This window comes from Poecilia mexicana, unplaced genomic scaffold, assembly GCF_051168715.1.
Source record: "Poecilia mexicana isolate PSO_F unplaced genomic scaffold, ASM5116871v1 scaffold_2, whole genome shotgun sequence".
Taxonomy (NCBI): domain Eukaryota; kingdom Metazoa; phylum Chordata; class Actinopteri; order Cyprinodontiformes; family Poeciliidae; genus Poecilia; species Poecilia mexicana.
In genome coordinates this window covers 1,888,835-1,907,852 of record NW_028263371.1, presented here as the reverse complement: position 1 = coordinate 1,907,852, position 19,018 = coordinate 1,888,835, and the positions used below count along the sequence as shown (strand labels likewise).

Sequence of the window (19,018 nt, the reverse complement as noted above, 5' to 3'; positions counted from 1 at the left end):
TGAGTAAAAACTCAAGTGAAATGTTCCCCTGAATTCCATTTTTAAGCATGAGATTATGCAATTGTAATAAAATGGAAATATATTTTTCACACCTGCTAAGATAAGGCCATTGAGCATAACATTAACCTGCACTTTACCCGTTGTTACAAACTGTTGATTAGTCCAAGATTCCTTCAGCTACATCCTGCTCTAAGGAAATCTGTTCACATCCTGTGCGAGAAATTAATTCTGTGAATTATAACTTTGAACGTAAGCCTGCGTGGCTCACATTCAAAGTTATGTCAGAAGCCGATTGAGGAGACGGGGAACGGGTAGAGAGAATTAGGAAGGCAGGATGGAAGTTTTCATGGGTCATTAATGAGAACAGCTCTCCAGAAAAGTCCTACACATGACCTGATGTCAGACCACTGTAAGACCACCGGCCTGGTGGCTCAGTGTGTGCATTTTTGTGTGGTGTGTAAGTAAGCAGTAAGTAAGCAGTGCAACTGGCTAAGCTGGTCTAAGCTCCAGCTGATGTGAAACACAAGTTTCTCAATGTGCATAAGAAAGTTTAAAGTGAGACCCCATGCTGCTGCATGACAAGGTTTCTGAAAGTCAGCAAGTTGCTGGACTTCAAGACATCATTACAGTCACAGGCAGTGGCCAAAAAATGGAGTGCCTCATTTTGAAGTCAATTAGTTTGTAGGGTTTTATAGAATTTATTATGATTAGAAATTAGAACTGAAATCAGATGGTGGCAGCATATTTATTCACTTCACTTCGGACATTCACCACACAGGACCTCTGGTACAATTCAAAATGAGAGGATTTACTGTAGCAAAAATATAAATACAAAATCTAACAAAAAAACTAATCAGAAAGTCATTTTATTAAGAGCTGAATATTCCGAATGTGTAAAGTATGCCTGCGACTGGCTTCCTACTTCCTGCTCTTCCTTCTCCTTTTTGAGCATGTTAAGATTATTGTGATACAAAAATATGTTTTTTTGCATTCCTTGTTCTTGTTCATGATTTTATACTAATATCATATTTGAAATAAATGAATAAATAAAGATTGGGTTAAATGTGCTTGAAGTAATGAAATAGTCAACTGCTGTCATTTCTGGAGGCAGTCTTTGGAGATTTTAACCTGGGTGAGGACTTTTTTCTACTTTTACTTGAATAAAGTCAGTCAGGCAGGTCTGCTCGTACCTGGGTATAATTTTTTAATGTCTGTACCCACCTCTGCATATCATCTGTGAACATGAGTATTAGCTTGTTTTCCATCAGACGGTCATGTTTATGTATATTTTTTTGGAAGGCAGCAGTTTGGCCAACACAGATCGGATCACATTACAGGCTAATTCCTTTAAAAAAGCGTCTACTCCAGGAGTCGTGTGGACTGGTTTCCCTTATGTGGGACAGTTTCTGTATCCTAGATCTCTGTGAACTGAGGCACATTGTATTAACCTAATCAAAGGAATTTAAACCTTCTCACAATAAGTGTTAGTAGGTCAGTCTAGGTCAGATCGAATAAATCCAAGCCTGAACAACCTTAAGAATCTTAAGGCCAGGCAGATCTTAATCCATTCTCAGAAATTCACGTGTTGGCTATTATTACAAGCAGCTTTTAAGTGAGTCAACTTCTTTTCAGTGACATTGTTGACTTTCAACTAAATAACTATAGTTCATTTGCAACAGGCACTTGATAAAACAAAAGATGGCTGTGGCTCTTTGTTGACCGGCAGAAATCAGCACTGACTCTCTGCGGCCTGGCAAGGACAAGTGGTCAGAGAAAATGTCCTGATGAAGCATCTTAGTAATAATGTGATTTCTAAGAAAAACAGAAGTAGGAAATAAATACTAATAGCAGTAGTTGAAGTCATTTCATATTTCTGAAACAGTCTCTTTTCAAATGAGCTTCTTCAAAAACAAGTGACTCGTTAAAAACATTTATTGCAATTGTACTGAGGCTATTGGAATAAATATTATGATATGAATTAATGTGAGAATTCAAAGCACTTTTAAACACTCACTTTTAATCTTTGGCTTTCATCTTTGCTGAAGTTTGACGTCTTAGTTTTTTATTAGGGCAGGATAATAAATTAATAACATCATATAGGTCTTATAGAATTTTTAATAAATTCACTGAAGTCCTGAACTGCACAGCATTCTGGGACATGTAGGCAAGGGAAAGGCTATAGATACTCAAACTCTAAGCAAGTTCAGTGGCATCCATTAACTCACTCACTCTTTGGTTACTTAGCAACAAAACATTGAGTAATCACGTAGCAGCAGTTTCAGGTTTCACTGTTTTTTTATAACTGATAAAAAAAACAAAACAAACAATGGCGTGGAGGGAGAAGAGAAAATAAAAACAACTTAAAACAGAAATGGTCACATCACAAGTTTGGCAGTATTTTGTATATTTAAGACAAAAAACTAATCAATAATTATCAATATCGACCGATATGAAATATGACAGGTTTTACGGTCACACCACCATGTTGACGCGTATGTTCAGCATTTTCTTCTACTTGCTTTCAGCTGTATTTTGGGGTGACATCGCCTTGGATGAGGAGGACCTGCAGATGTTCCACATCGACAGAACGATAGACCTCAAACAACACACACATGTGCGTTCACACTCCCGACAGGGACACACTTCAGGTGAGTGCCTTCTTTCAATGCTGACTCACACTCTTTTCATGCATTTTCAGATTTGTTCAGAAGCTGCTGCATAGAAGCATAAAAGTAGACAAATATAAGTTTATGTTATGTGTTTTTGCTTGTCTTCATAATCAGGAGGCCTTGGGGAACATGAAGATGTGAAGAGAGGATCGTTATACCTTCTACTGGAGAGAATACGCAGATTTGGCTTTGGTATGCAACATGAAATTCACCCTGACATTGACTCTTATTTTAGAGAGGGATACATTTAGTTCTCTTTTGTGCCTTTAACAAGTTAGTATCCATGACACTGGAAGCTGTCTGACATGTTTTTCATTGAAAAATGATAAACCAGATTTGGATGGGCAGCAACATCTGATCTAACATCATAAGTAATGCCTGTCCTTTCAGCTCCTTCAGACTAGCCAGCACAAATTAGCAAACACCTGGTAAAACTGTCCATCTCCTGAGCTCATTGTAGGAGCTACTTCTCTATGAAATGCTGGTAAAAACATTGTCAAAGGGTTAATAGAGGAGCCATGTTGTGATGACTTCCTGGAGGCGGAGTTTCAGAAAGAGCAAGAGTTTCTTAAAGAGACAGAGGCCCAACTTCAAGGCCTTAAATTACAAAGTCAGTTTTCTTTTAAGTCATATACATGAAGCATTTTTATAACTAGAAGTGACATAGTTACTTGATTGTGCTACAAAATGTCCTGGTGGAAAAACTCTAGAACTGTAATATTTAATAATATGTAAAAATAATATAATGGCTTTTCTCACTTCACTCTAAATTAGACTACATCCCGAAGAATGAAAGCAAGGGAGCTGCCAGTTCAAAAAGCCAAACCTGGAAAGGTGGGAGTCCTAGCGAGGCGGCGAAGAGCCGTGTTCCTCGAGCGGCCACATCCCGAGCTGAAAGGATCTGGCCCGGGGGAGTCATCCCCTACGTCATCGGAGGAAACTTCACTGGTAACAACTCCGCTCAGCTGCTCAACCCTCGCCACGCAGCCGCATTAATGCACACTTAATTGTGTAAAGGTAGGATGTAAAATGTGTGTGTTTTAGGTAGTCAGAGGGCCATGTTCAAGCAGGCCATGCGTCACTGGGAGAAACAGACGTGTGTAACTTTCATTGAAAAGACGGATGAGGAAAGCTACATCGTCTTCACCTACAGACCCTGCGGGTAAGACTGGAAGACGTCTTTGTATGTCTTGGATTGTGTGCGTGGCTCTGTGTGTGTGTGTGTGTGTGTGTGTGTGTGTGTGTGTGTGTGTGTGTGTGTGTGTGTGTGTGTGTGTGTGTGTACCTAGGGTTCACTAGTGACCTTGTCACAGTGAGAGACGATATGGTCACTCAACAATGGCTTTGCTTTCCTTCCTGTCCTGCTCCTGTTTCCCCATCCCACCAATCACGGGACTCGGTTTTAAGTGTTTGTATGTTCGGGCAGTCCTTTTGTTCCGACTCGGCAGAAGTGCATTGTTCTGTCGAGTGGCAGCACGGTGGGGTCAGAGTGTGTTTGGACAGCAGTGACACTTCACTCACTGGATGTTGTGAGTCGTGATTCTTTACAGTGACTGAGGATATTAGGGTTGATTGTATCAAAAAAGAAAAGAAAAATGGTGAGCGGACAGCTGGAAAGCAGGACATCCAGCTTTGTGTACCATATAGAGCATTGATGTTTGTGAGAGAACTACCAAAGCCTCATCCTAATTCTTATGGTTTAAATTTTAATCTATTTAGCTCCACTGGTAAATTTTGTGTATCTGTTTTTCTGCGTTATCTATTCGTGCTTGTGTTGCAACCTGGCTCCTGATCCTCACCATGCAATCAGCTCACTGGATAACTTTAATCAGATTTGTTGGCCTGGCACCGATGACCGTAATAATCAGGAAAAAAAAAAGAATCAGGTTCTCTGTTCAGTCTTACAAGTGATTATTCATGTAAGCTTAGAAAACTGCAGTTTTATGGTATTAATATGATTAAATATGAGCTTTCCACTGTGTTTATGAGTTCGCTGTTGACTAAGTGCATTTTATCCCCCCCAAACTCCTCACTACTAAACCTGTGTTTAAATGCCTCCCTGCTGTGAAATTCATACCAATCCATCACAGGTGTTGTTCCTACGTGGGTCGCCGTGGCAACGGACCCCAGGCCATCTCCATAGGGAAGAACTGCGACAAGTTCGGCATTGTGGTTCACGAGCTGGGCCATGTCATCGGCTTCTGGCACGAACACACTCGGCCCGACCGTGATGATCATGTGACCATAATCCGGGATAACATCCAGCCGGGTGAGACTCATTACCGCAGAGACACTAACGTCTCAGGGCCGCTCAGGGTGCCGCCTATTTATAGGCAACCCCAGCGGTCACAGGAGGCAAGCACGGCTTGCCTCGGGTTCGCGCTCACGCCTGGGTTCCAGCAGGAGGTGTGAATGGATCTCCTAATGACTGTGAAGGCCCCGAGACGACCGTCTGTCACATTTCCACAAACACACCTCTGCTCTGTCACACAGCCAGACAGCTTCAAATTACTGGGCAGCAGATTTATTTAGAAGCATCACCACCTTCAGTCCCACCACCCTCCACCCTTCACATGCTCTGAGTTCCTCACCTTCACATAATACTGATGCAGCTTCTCTGCAGAGTTTAGTTTATTTTTTGCTTTGTTTATCATTAGGAATGCACCAATAAATCGACCGGCTTATAAATTGGCCCCAATTTCCCTAATTTTGGAAGATTGGTGATCGCCTGACGCTTAAATGTGAAGCCGATTTTTATCCGCCGACCTTATTTATCTCTCAAAGGTCTAAAAATCAATTGGCTTTTGTATTCTTAAGCCAATTGTCCTCTTTTGCTTTGCTGTGAGAGAGGTTTGACCAACTAGTCATGTCTGCACGCTTGCAGTTAACAATAGTCACCCCAGTGTTGCCAACTCACAGACTTTCTTACCATATTTAGCAACGTTTAAGACACAACAAAGTCAGAATCGGCCAAAATCAGAATCGGCAGGTCAGGCCAGAAAACTGCAATTGGTGCACTCTGGTTTATCAGCCTCTGACAGACAAGCATTTGTTGACAATCAAATGATTTAATTCTGTTTTTCAAACAGCAACGGCACAATTTTAAATGCAAAGTAGACAATTTATTTTAACAGAATAATTATTTGCAGATGTCAGGTGTACCTCAACGAAAGCAACATGGAGTTGTACCTGAAAAAAACAAACAAACATAAACTGCTCTAGTTTTAGAGTAGTTTTGCTCAAGATTTCAGAATGAATCGAATCAATTACAGCTTGAGCAAAACTAATAAAACTAGCTGTAACAAATGAGTAAATTTTTTAGTGTACTTTAACATCCTTGACCTCTTTTTGCCTTGCCTCTTCTGTTTTTCCGTTTTTGTCAGCTTTTAGCAGATGGTATTTTTCCATCGTAACTTGCGTAACACAAATGATCTGGTGAATAAAAGCCTGTTTGCCCTGGTTGCAACTTAATTATGGTTGTAATAAATATCACAAATATATCAGAAATCTTTGTTAAATACATACAAAATGATGCAAAGAGCTATTTTAGATCTGCCTCTGCATCGACGTTTAAAATTAGGACAGGAAAACTCATATTTCACTCTTTCAAATGACTTGGCAAATTATCTGCCAGTTTAAATGCCATGTAATGTGCAGACACATCACTCCCTGCCAGCATGCCCAGGTGGGCCCCATATGGGGGGAAGGAGGACTGACATATGGGTCCCATATGGGGTCCACCTGGGCATGCTGGCAGGGACTGGTTCATCCCGTGTGTTTAGAAGCATTTGTATGTCAACTTATCCCGACCTTAAAAACTGTGATTCAGAGGTTGTCTTAAACCAATTTTTGCATCATATCAGAAAAACCACATTAAAACATTTCACTTAAACTGGATCAGTATTGGAGGTTAGCTGTGATAAAAATGTTTTAAATGATAATGTAATTAACTTAGAAATAATATTTCTAAGATTTGACAATCGAGTGTTAGCTCTGTTTGGTGAAAATGTGTCTATATGTGTGCAGGTCAGGAATATAATTTCTTGAAGATGGAGCCAGGAGAGGTGAACTCTCTTGGAGAAGCATACGACTTCGACAGCATCATGCACTATGCCAGGAACACCTTCTCACGGTAACAGCTCCAGCGTCTTGGCAGCTCCATGGTTTGTTTTTGCAGCAGTATGCAACTTTTACAAAAACCTTTCTTTTTTCTTTTTTTTAATATATTTGTTAAAACTGCCATTGCCACAGCAAAATGATAATTTGAACAAATATGTAAAAAGCATTTTTTTGTAAAAGTTACATGCTGCAGATTTAAGACAGAAAATGTTTTTTTTTTGTGTAGAAATGCCATGTTTTGCTAAAATGTAAATTAAATTCTTAAAAATATTGTTTCCCCAAAACCTTATGTTGTTTTATAATCTTTTAAAATTTCCTATTAGAAATAAAAAAATATATATAACATTTTGAAATCTAAATGGGTCAGTAGTATGAATAATTCTGGGCTCTATATGATTTAATTCCCTGCAAAAAACAGTGTTATGTTGAAGTTAGACTTTAATGAACGAAGTGCCGCTGCACTGATATGGATTCCAATAAATGTTCCCAGTTTCTGAAATTAGAGGATTTATTTTGACCAGGACACCTTGTATTTTACTGTTCTGGTGACACATTTATGTTCTGTGGTGGAAAATCGAACGTTCGCTTTCTTCCCTGCAGTGGGATGTTCCTCGACACAATACTTCCATCCAGGGACGAGAACGGAGTCCGGCCGGCTATCGGCCAGAGAACCAGGCTCAGCAAGGGAGACATCGCACAGGCAAGGAAGCTGTATAGATGTCCAGGTATTGATGCGTTTATGATGTTACTGCGTGTTTGGGTTTATGAACATGTTTATTGTTTTCAGCTAGAAAGCTAAAGATAATGGCCCTTATTAAGCTGTTGCACCTTTAACACAAAATTCTCCTGTCTCTGAGGCACAGAGGTGGAATGTAGCAATATGTTTTTCCACATGACCTTTCCAATTCGTCTTCACACGTCTCTAACACATACACCCACACACACACACACACACACACACACACACACACACACACACACACACACACACACACATGCATGCACGCAGGCTTATTCATACATTCAGTTCTTGAGCACACCCGTACAGATCTGGCGTCATTCTGCTCCCTGGTGAGGAGTTCCTGACATGATCTGGAGCTGCTCACTGAGTTGGGGTGCAACGCTGTAAATGCTGTTTGTAAATGGTACCGAAGCTCTCAGCCCACACACACCCACACACACACGCACACACCCACACACGCACGCACACACTCTTTATAAAAAACAGCTGTGCTTTCATTTACCATATAAATACACAACTTGACATTTAGAAAATAAATTTGCTCAATGGAAACACTGCAATTTCGGGGGAAAAAATTCTGTTTGTAGAAAGAAACGCTTTGGTGCTAGGATGATGTGTTTTTGTTGTTTTTTGTTGTTTTTTTTTGACCACATTGAAATAGTTTTTATTTTTTCGCAAACCTGCATTGGAAACACATTTTTTCACATCACACAAGTCACATGACCAACAACCGCATGTTGCCACTGGCGAAAACCACAAAGAAGACGATAACAGGAAGTAGTTGGAGGATGATGTCACAGCATGATTTTTAACAACTTGTCATGGGAATAAACGTATTTACATGTGATTTTACTTGTGTTTCTTATTTAATTGAAACACTACATATTGAGAAATAGTGTTTTTTTTTTACATTAATGGAATATTGACAGTTTTGCGCACATTTGTAAAAGAAACACAGCTAATGATGCAGTACTAAATGATAAGCTGTATCTTTATTGCATTTTGTGCTTTCTGTGTTGATTTCTCCTGAATATTATGTGGCCCATAAGTAGCAAGTTCAGTGTGTCTCAGTGGAAGCTATAAATCGATATTATACTGAGAATGTATTAATGTATCCCAGCTGGAAACAGATACAACTTGAACCTCATAAGGTCATTCTAGGGCGCTACCATATCCACTGACAGATGAACTGAGCCCCAGGGCATTGTGGGGGAAAAAGACAGCATGCATGATGGGACAGGAGGGGCACGTTTGGCTAACTTCCTTTTGAGAGACAGCAGCAGCGTTATGCTCCGAATGAAAACCAACAATGGTCAGATCATTTGCCCAGAATGCCCAACTCAGCTGTTTTACATTTGTCAGATGTCCACAGAGTGACAAATTACAAGACGCATATAGTATATGTTCACATCCAGTAGATTACCGTTTTACAGAGGAATGTTGAATTCAGAATACGAATAACCCAGCCGCTGACGCTCAGCTTCCTTCTGGGTGTGTTGCAGCTTGCGGAGAAACCCTCCAGGAATCAACCGGTAACTTCTCCTCACCTGGTTACCCCAACGGATACCCCTCATACACTCACTGTGTCTGGAGAATATCTGTCACTCCTGGAGAAAAGGTGCACACCCACATGCACACGCACACACACACACACACACACACACACACACACACCTACACACACACACACGCACGCACACACACACACACACACACACACGCACACACACCAAAACACAGTAAAAATTAGAGCGTGATGACAGATTGATGCTGTCTTCTTTCACTGCTCTGTCACTGATGCTAACGTCCACAGTAACTAAAGGATCTTTCATTTGATCCTCCAGATTGTTCTCAACTTCACCACTATGGACCTGTATAAAAGCAGTCTGTGCTGGTATGATTACATCGAGGTCCGGGATGGATACTGGAGGAAGGCTCCGCTGCTCGGTAAGATCTGTGTGAAAGATCCAATTTCTTCCAGATGTTATGAAATTTGTCTCAGCTCCTGAAGACTTTACAGCCAAAAACACAGCGCTTTCATCTGACTTTCTAGTTTTTGACCAGACTTTTAAACAACTGTTTAAAAATCGACTGTTTGTCAATGCAACACAAGACTAGCAAGATCAAGTATTCATGTGAGAGTGTGTACCAGAAATCCTTGCCAGTGTAAACTGCTTAAAGAGACATTATGATGTATTTTCTGGAGATATAGTGGCATTTTATGGCACAGTCGAGTAACTATGTTAACTTCAATTGTTATAAAAATTCTATATATATATCAAATATGACTTAAAACAAATTTGACTTTGTAATTTAGTGCCTTGAAATTGGGTCTCTGTCTCTTTAAGAAACTCCTACTCGTTCTAAAACTCCGCCTTCAGGAAGTTGTCACAACATGAATCCTCTATTGACCCTTTAACAACGTTTCTACCAGCATTGCACTGAGAAGTAGCTCCTATAATGAGCTCAGCTGATGTACAGTTCCACCAGGTGTTTGCTAATTGGAGCTGGCTAGTCTGAAGGAGCTGAGGGGGGGGAGTCACAGGGAGGGCCTCTCAGTGAGCTATAAGTTCCTAAGCTTGGAGCTTCTCCCCAGGTGTTTTGCACAGCTGAATGGTTGCCTCGGGAGATTAAAGGATTTCTCAAACATGAATGAAAGAATCAAAGCAACACTATAGGTATGCTTTTGATGTGGGAATTACATTATAACACTGCAAAGATTATAAAAGTACATTTTTCATAATACTGCCCCTCTAAAGCTGTTTGACTTTGGAGGTCCTACCATAGTAAATACCCTACTTTTTTTGGTGAGTACAGTGTTTATTTAGTTTATATTTCCCCCCAAAGCGGATATGTTTTTACTTTGCCACTGTGGCTCACTTTCTGTCTCATCAAACTGCTGTGTCGCTCCAACGTAAACAGACCTCAGGTCTGTCTTGGTCAGAGAGTCAGAGACCGAGTCGTAGAGAATCTGCGACCTTAACGTGTTTCATTTGACTTGGTTTTCCGCTGGATTGGAGGCCAAAATAGATCCGATGTGTTTTGAGCATAAGGACTGTCTAATAATGATTACTTCCTCATAGGCAGTTCATGGAACATCAGCATATATCAATATGAATCAGCAGACATTTATGAAAATATATCATTGTCAAGATTTTCCACATTTTTATTTCATGAAGGACGCTGAAAGAAATAAAATTAAATAATTTTGATAAAGAAAATTGAAAGTTGAGAAATGTCATAGGGATTGGCAAAAAGGAAGTCATTGAGGTAGATACAGAGCAGAAAAGAAGGTAGAACTGATAACACACTGCTGGATGAAGGGACAAGTCCAGGAGAAAATGTTTTGAATTTTTTTAGTTATTGGCCTGGCAGAGTGAAGATAATTTAAGTTAAATTGGGCTTATAAGGGAAACACTTCTTATAATCAGTTCTTAAAGTGATTTTGTTGATTTTCATTTTCTGTTTGTGATTCTCAGGCAGGTTTTGTGGAGACAAAATCCCTGATGTCTTAATCTCAGCCGACAGCAGGATGTGGATCGAGTTTCGCAGCAGCAGCAATTGGGTGGGCAAAGGCTTTGCTGCTGTTTATGAAGGTAGCAGCTCCTATAAATTAATAAATCACTCGGATAAATTGCTGGTTAACATGCATATGCATTCGTTTGCAGCATAGGCTTATGTCTGATGATTAAACATGCCTGGTTTTTGAGATTAGCTCCATTACTCATGGTGCAGAGAGAATGTTTCAGGTCTCTGCGATCAGCAACGGTTGATGCTAACTCATCCTGTCCGTCTCTGCCTGCTGTGATTCTCTGTTTTTCTGTTCAGCCATCTGTGGAGGGGAAATTACCAAGGACTCTGGGCAAATTCAGTCTCCCAACTACCCTGATGACTACAGGCCCTCCAAAGAGTGTGTGTGGAGGATCACTGTGTCTGAGGGATACAATGTTGGACTTAGCTTCCAGGCCTTCGAGGTGACCCACTCTCTCTATCTCTGTGTGTGGGTGTGTGTGTGTGTGTATTTGTATGTTTCCAAGTGTGTGTGCGTGTCACTGTGTGCATGAGCTCGGAAAGTCTGGGTCAAATTTCACGCTCGTATTGTTGCTAGAAAGGTAGTAAAGGTTCCAGCGGATGCTGTGTGTGAATCTGGCGTTTAATCCCATAGTTCAGATTATTCTCTCCATATTTGTTGCTGTGTTCTGCTCTGCTCTGTTGCATCAATTACTTCCTCTGCTTTACAAACAGCAGCTGTGAATGTGCAAAAGTCAGTGTTCTTTCTTCATTAAAATGTGAAAACCTAGTCTTTGTTTAAACCACTTTCAATAATTGTATGGACAAATGTTCAAGGAGAAATTTGTGTCCACAAGTGTTCATCAGTACATCACATAGGAATTAGCTGTGTAGTCCCGACTTTCCTGCAGCTATATTTAGTTTGAAACAAGCCCCTCCCACACTTGTTTACTTTAGGGTAGATCCACTTGTAAAGTCCTGATTGTGTCAGTAGCTGTTTCCATTACAAATGTGAGCAAATCTTGGTGCTTCCATTAAATGAGAAATGAAATCAAAATCACATGTTAATAAGCTAAGTCACACGATAAGTAATTCAAAATTACAGTTACACGATACATATCATAACTCAGTCATGGTGCTGGTGCTCATCATCTATCATCCATGAGAGGAAACAGTGACGTCTTATTCAGGAGTTGGAGCAACAAGCCCCGCCTTGTATGCGGTGTTTTGGGAAAACTGTAATTGGAGATTTTACAGAAGAGTTTTGACTTCAACACGTTGGAATGGCACAACTTTTTATGAACTGTGATGCTGTGAGAGCTCTGGAGGAGCCAGCTGCACATTGTCTGCAAAAAAACAAAAACAAAACCACCATCCTCCTACCACTTCCTGTCGTCTTCTTCGTTATTTTCTCCAGTAGCAACATCCGGCTGTTGATCACTTGTAATGTGAAAAAAGTGTTGCCATTGTAGTTTTGTGAAATACATCAATTTCAATACAGCTGAAGCTGTTTAAGTGAGCTTTTTCAAAATTAGCATGTTTCCATTAAGTAAATGTATCTTCATCATTTCAATTTCCGCAATTGTATGAATAGAGGAAATGCAGCCAGTAATGTGAAAATTGAATTTAACTTTGAAAAGAAAAGCGGGAAAACTTGGCTAGAAAAGATACTTTGGCTTTCTGAGACATCCTGAGGACAGCTGCAGCGTAACGAGTGACGCAGTGTGAAACTGTGAAACACATTGCACTTCACTCCTACATCTATAAGGAGTGAAGTGCAATGTGTTACACTTCACTCCTTACAGGTGTAGAAAACTACAGATTGTTATTTGCTGTCAGGATTGGGCTAACTGTGGAGAATAATTATGTGGCGCCTTTTACTTCAGAGTTGGTCATTTTACATAAATGCTCTCAGCAGTTCTTTTACAGACACTCCTTGATTTTTCTCCCTTCCAATCATAAAAACTGCAAGTATGTTTTACATTTCACAGCAATGATTAATCTATATAAAGCAAATAAGGTAGGAAGTTTGAGCCATATGAGCTATTAACCCTTGTATGTCGAAATGGGGTCCAACTGACCCCACACACGTAAAACCCATATCATTTTCTATAGACCTTTACATTTGCCTCAGTCCTCGCATGCACAACGGTTAAACGGGGCACTGATGATGACTGTGACACTCCAAGAGTCTCACTGAACATGTGTGTGTGCGTGTGACTGTGACTGTGTATTTGTGTAGATCGAGAGGCACGACAGCTGCGCCTATGACTACCTGGAGGTTCGGGACGGCCCGCTTGAAACGAGCCCGCTGATTGGCCGTTTCTGTGGCTACGACAAACCTGAAGACGTTCGCTCCACCTCTCACACTCTGTGGATGAAGTTTGTCTCTGACGGGACGGTGAACAAGGCTGGCTTTGCTGCCAACTTCTTCAAAGGTGAGGGAGCTCAATAAAGGCGGTCAGTGAGTGTTTTTCTCTTCAATTTCTTTTTATGTATTTATTTATTGTCCTTTAAAAGTACTCATCAATAATGCCACCACAAGTCTTGCTGTATTTAATGAATTTACAGTGAAACTTCTTTTCTCGCTGTACCTGTTAGTTGTTTTTTCCCGTGCGGCTTTTCTCTCCAAGGCTTTTCACATGAATTTTGACTCGTGTGTTCCAGAGGAAGATGAGTGTGCCAAGCCAGACAATGGTGGATGCGAGCAGAGGTGTGTAAACACTCTTGGCAGCTTCAAGTGTGCCTGTGACCCTGGCTACGAACTGGCTCCTGACAAGAAGAGCTGTGAAGGTAACAATGAGTGTGTGTTTCAGCATTTCTTAGATCATAAGGCTCATTTTTCCAACAAATATTATGTTGTGAGGACCCATTGCTACTTATGGGCCCCAAAAACCTGATCTACATAACGAGAAGTTTTAGTTTTGGGGGTTATGTTTAGGACTTTTATGATGTGAATTGAGTGGATGTTAGGTTTAGAGTCAAGCATGTACTGATAATGGTTCAGTTTGGGGTATGAGTCAGAGTCAGGCAGTTAGGCTGTGGAGATGAATGAAAAATGAATGGAAGTCACTGCAAAGTCCTTTGAAGTTAGAAAAACATAAAATGTGCGTGCGTGTGTGTGGGTGGTATGTGTGTATGAGGGACTGAGAATGTTCATTCTTGTTCACAGTGTTTTGTGTTTTATGCCAGTTTGACTCAGAAACATCCAAACAGCTTCCATCAACAGGAAAAAACACGCAAGACAAATCAAACAGGGAAAAGGGCTTTTATTCCCACGATGTAGACCATCTGCTAAAAGAACCAAACAAATATCATTCAACAGAGAAAATGGTGCATTTTAAATATTTCAGCTGTATAATTACTTCTGGGAAAACTTTCTTTCAGGATTATATTTGCATGTTTAAAGTACTTAAAGTGACAACGTATTATAAGGAATTGGTTAAACAGAGTCAGTCAAAACAACATTTAATATGACTCCTGTCAAACTTGATGATTTGATAATGACACTTTCTTTCTTTGTACTCATGTACTCTGGACCAACTTAGCTTAAAGTAAAAAGCTTTCAAATTTAATTTGCAATCCGTTGAATGGTCTTCATTTTGTGCTACACATATGTGCCTTTGACACACATTTAAACTGCATGGAAACGGTTAAAGCGGCAGTACATAACTTTTATTTAAGAAATTGTTCTTTTACATATATATTAAAACTTCACCATGCCGTGACAGTTTTACATGAGACAGATAACCAGTGAAAACATCAAGCTCTCCTGGCTTCTGCCTGTGGTAGACAGTAGAAATGCAAGTTGATTGAATTTCCATTGGAAATTTTCTTCACTAGTTTGTTTTTGCAGGTTGTTCTTCTATGGAAGGTTGAATGTGATTTGTGAAGTGTTTTTTTTTCTTCACATTTGTTTTTTTTTCTTCACATTGAAGGACTCTATAAAAAGTTTTATACAGCGCAGTCTGATGTTGTCAACTTTTTCTATCTGGCTGCGAGCGTCCACTTCTGAATTCTTTTAGCCGTTTACATCTTCTGTCACATCATCAGTAAACACTGGAGACCGAGGCTGTTGGGAATCATTCCAGTCTGAAGCAGCACACAGCTTCCATGGAGCTGAACAGACGATGCGTTCTGCTTCGGGTCAGGTGTCAGTCTCTAACCACCCCTCCATCTTGTTTTCTTCCTGCCATTTTGAAACAGAAGGAAGAAATGCTGTTATGACTTTTTATTGTTTGTTTTTTTTCGCCAAAGTTTAAGCGAACATCATGACAATTTTTTGTGAGCTGCTTCCTGGTGTTTTCTGTCGTTCTCCGGAGGATTTGTCTTGCCTTTAAGCTTTCTCTCTTAACTCCTTTTGCTAGTTTTCCTTGTAAATTCATTCAGTATTTTTGCATTCACAAACATTTCTTCAGCCACAGAGAGCAACTTATTGTTTTTAAAATCAAAAGGTACTGTAAACCTAAGCCTGCCAGGGGTATGAATAATTTTGAGCCACCTGTATGTTAAAACTTAGTCACAAATCAATTGCATTCATTGTTTGAATTCTACCTGTTAATGACCATAAAACTTGAAACTTTATAGTACGGGTCATTTTTAGCAACTCTAAACACAAATGTTATGATTTATCTTTTAAAAAGGACAAGAAAAAAAAACTGTTTTTTTGAGGCAGTATAGAAGATGAAATTTGATGTTTGAAGGAAGGAAAAGGAAAAAGAGAGGCAGCTCTGGTTGAAATTAAATCCTGCTGGTCTAGTGACCAACATGGCAGCTGAGTCGCCTCTTTCCTGTAGTCTGTCTCTGTTTTTGACCAGGCCCACCATAATTGTGTCAACTGCAATCCTGATGGAGATTGCTGCTGTGCTGGGATGTGCAGACATGAACATCAGAGGACTGAGCACAGACCCTTGTGCTGCCAACCCGGACTGCTCGTGGTCCAGTAGCCAATCACAGAGAGACGTGTACAAGCCCAACCTCTCCAGCTTCTGGATCAGTTATTGTGGGATGATGTTGTTAACTTTGACTTGTTTGCTTTGTTCTTGGGATTAAATTTAGAAAAATCTAACTGGACTAAACAGGGGAAATCACTGTAACGTCAGTATACCCTCAGTGCGTTTCATGTACAAAAATAACCATGTTGCTCGTTGCTGGGCCTGACTTGTTTACATCTGTGTGTTTTCAGCTGCCTGTGGCGGTCTTCTGTCCAAGCTGAATGGAACCATCAGCACTCCTGGTTGGCCTAAGGAATATCCACCCAACAAGAACTGTGTGTGGCAGGTGGTGGCCCCCACTCAGTACCGCATTTCCATGCAGTTTGAGGCTTTCGAGCTGGAGGGCAACGAGGTAACCATGTCCGGGTGTTAGAGTGCAGCTCGGCCGACCGCAGGGCTTTTAGCAACACGTTAACGATTCCTTCTTCATCAGCGCTTTAAGACCCTAACGCGATCCTCATGTGTGTGTTTAGGTTTGTAAATACGATTATGTGGAGGTGCGGAGCGGCCTCTCGTCCGACTCTAAGCTGCACGGGAAATACTGCGGCACAGAGGTCCCCGAGGTCATCACCTCTCAGTACAACAACATGAGGATTGAGTTCAAGTCGGACAACACGGTTTCCAAGAAAGGCTTCAAAGCTCACTTCTTTTCAGGTAAAACTTGAGCACGAGTGTGTCTTTGGCAGAGTGCTTCGATTGAGCATCAAAATGCAGGACTTGTTCTCACTTATGTATCGGTTTCCTGAGAATCTGATCAATGAGTGATGAGCAGGAGGAGAGATTCCATCAGGACAGAAAAGAGACGGAGAATTTTACATAGTGAAGACAGAATGTTCAATTCACATGTACTTACCCTTATCAGTGCTTATTCAATTTACAAAAGTAACATTTATTTTATACACTCTGTTAGAAAACAATTGTTTTCTCCTAAAACCTTTTTTGGATTAGAAATATTAACAGAAATGAACTGATAATGTCACAAAATGTCATCAATTCAGTCAGGAGATCAGATTTCTCTAAATCAAATTAGAATAAAAACCTGACCTGATTGAGAAAAATAGATGTCATTTTTTTGATTCAGCAGTGCAAAAATAATCCTAATTCAGTTGAAAAAACATAAACAACTTCCTAAAGATATGTTTTATAACCTGGTGTTATCAGCATGAAATCATTCCACCCGTTAACATTGGGAGGCCAGACCAAGGCACTCCGGCAGCAGCTCTGAACGTTCTCCTCTCCTAGACTGATTTCATTCAGTGGAACAACTGGTCATAAATTCTTTAAGGACCTTTTTAAATCCCTCACTAGACTCATAATCTGCTTCAGTTTTCCACCTGAAATGCCTCAGACAGTTCTTGGGTTCTCACCATGGTGCTCACACTCACTTCAACTGTGAGGAGCACACCAAAGCAAATGTCTGAGGTTTAAACAGGACAAACCTTTTTATTTGTGCTACTTGCTGCTTCTTTCTGTCTCTTTTGCTTGGACTGAGCTCGGTAAGAAAAGTTTCATTCACTCTGCTGCTTTAACCTAAAACTTGCTACAGAGAGCTTTGAAATTGACTGAATTTTTCTGACTGAGCGCTTTTACCTCCAAACTAAAAGTTCTCAAGTCTGATTCAGTGACATGCCGGTGTTATGTATTTTCCAGGCTTGTAGTTTTATAACACAATCAAGTAACACTGTTACCTTAAGCTGTTATAAATTGCTGTATATGTGACACATAGCTTAAAGGAAATTCAACTGCGCAATTTAATGCCTTGAAATTGGGCCTCTGTCTCTTTAAGAAGCTCCTGCTCTTTCCAACACTCTGCCTTCAGGAAGTCACCACAACAACCGTTACAACTGCTCTTAGGAGCGTTGCACTGAGATGTAGTTTGTATGATGAGCTCAGCAGACTCACAGTTCCACCAGCAGTTAGCACTGTCTGCTAATTGCTGCTGCTAGTCTGAAAGAAAGAGCCACGCATGGTGGGGCGCGCCACGCCACGCCACACTATGTCACGCCACTCCACGCCACACCACACCACTTCACGTGTTTTTAGTGAGTAAGGGAGAGTCTTGTAAGACAAACTTTCAAAAATGTGGGGCGCTTGTAATATAGTTTTTTAAATTCAGAAATAAGCCTCACACTTTGCATTGTACAAAAAGAAAAAATAAAAGGCACCACCTTCTTTCTATAGACGTCCCTGTGTCCAACCCTGACCATCCTCTTTATGAGATGTTGGTTCACGCTCCTTCGCAGATAAACTTGTAAAACTCCAACTGCCTGCAGAGCCTCTAGAATTTGCAGCTTGGCGCTGTGGAGAAGTTCCTGGTGAACAGATAGCCCACGCTTATTTGCACCTTCCAGGGATACGTTTTGGTTGGCAAACAGCCAGCGGCTTTAGGGAGGTCCCCTCTGCCTTCCAAACACCACTAATCCATGTGTGCATGCGGACATTTTGTGCTTGACCTGAAGATGGCTACAATGAGCACCGTGCAACATCGGCTGCAAAGCCTCTTAGTCAGTGATAGGGTGTGACTGAGCCCACAATAGAAACTGTAATACCACATCAGACACAAACACACGTGCACATGCACACAGACTAGGATTTAGTGGTTTCATTAAAATCAGATCTAGCTGAGTTGGGTTAAGACTCATCATCTGTGTCTAATCTTACACCTCTTTGTAGGGAGTCTTGCTTCCAGGCATGAAAACATCACAACACTTGTTATTTTAGTCGTGGGGTTATCCTGTGCATCTGTCAACATGGCAGCTCCACGCAGATCAGATCTTCCACCCTCTGCTCCCTGCAGACTCCAGTTCCTCTGAACGGCTTTGTCGTCAGCAAGGCGGTCAAGAGGTTAACAGCACTACAACTCTGGTTTTGGTTTCTGTTTAAAAGTCTGCAGAGTCCAAAGGTTTCCAAATATTTCAGTTAAATATTTAGAAAAAAATATGTACAAAAAATGTTCATGTATATATGTTAGAAACAGATCCAAT

The 19,018-nt window shown here is 40.7% G+C and overlaps 1 protein-coding gene across 1 annotated transcript in view; it reads left to right on the top strand.

The window, feature by feature from the left end:
• Positions 1-19,018, top strand: part of tll1 (tolloid-like 1) — a 51,255-nt gene that overhangs the window by 18,273 nt on the left and 13,964 nt on the right. The window contains exons 2-16 of the mRNA XM_088008798.1: positions 2,526-2,648; positions 2,784-2,861; positions 3,444-3,617; positions 3,714-3,831; positions 4,760-4,938; positions 6,696-6,801; positions 7,389-7,513; positions 9,033-9,148; positions 9,375-9,477; positions 11,010-11,126; positions 11,359-11,504; positions 13,283-13,478; positions 13,708-13,833; positions 16,226-16,386; positions 16,508-16,688. Of these exons, the coding sequence (XP_087864924.1) occupies positions 2,526-2,648; positions 2,784-2,861; positions 3,444-3,617; positions 3,714-3,831; positions 4,760-4,938; positions 6,696-6,801; positions 7,389-7,513; positions 9,033-9,148; positions 9,375-9,477; positions 11,010-11,126; positions 11,359-11,504; positions 13,283-13,478; positions 13,708-13,833; positions 16,226-16,386; positions 16,508-16,688 (2,049 nt within the window). The remainder of the gene's footprint in view (positions 1-2,525; positions 2,649-2,783; positions 2,862-3,443; positions 3,618-3,713; positions 3,832-4,759; positions 4,939-6,695; positions 6,802-7,388; positions 7,514-9,032; positions 9,149-9,374; positions 9,478-11,009; positions 11,127-11,358; positions 11,505-13,282; positions 13,479-13,707; positions 13,834-16,225; positions 16,387-16,507; positions 16,689-19,018) is intronic.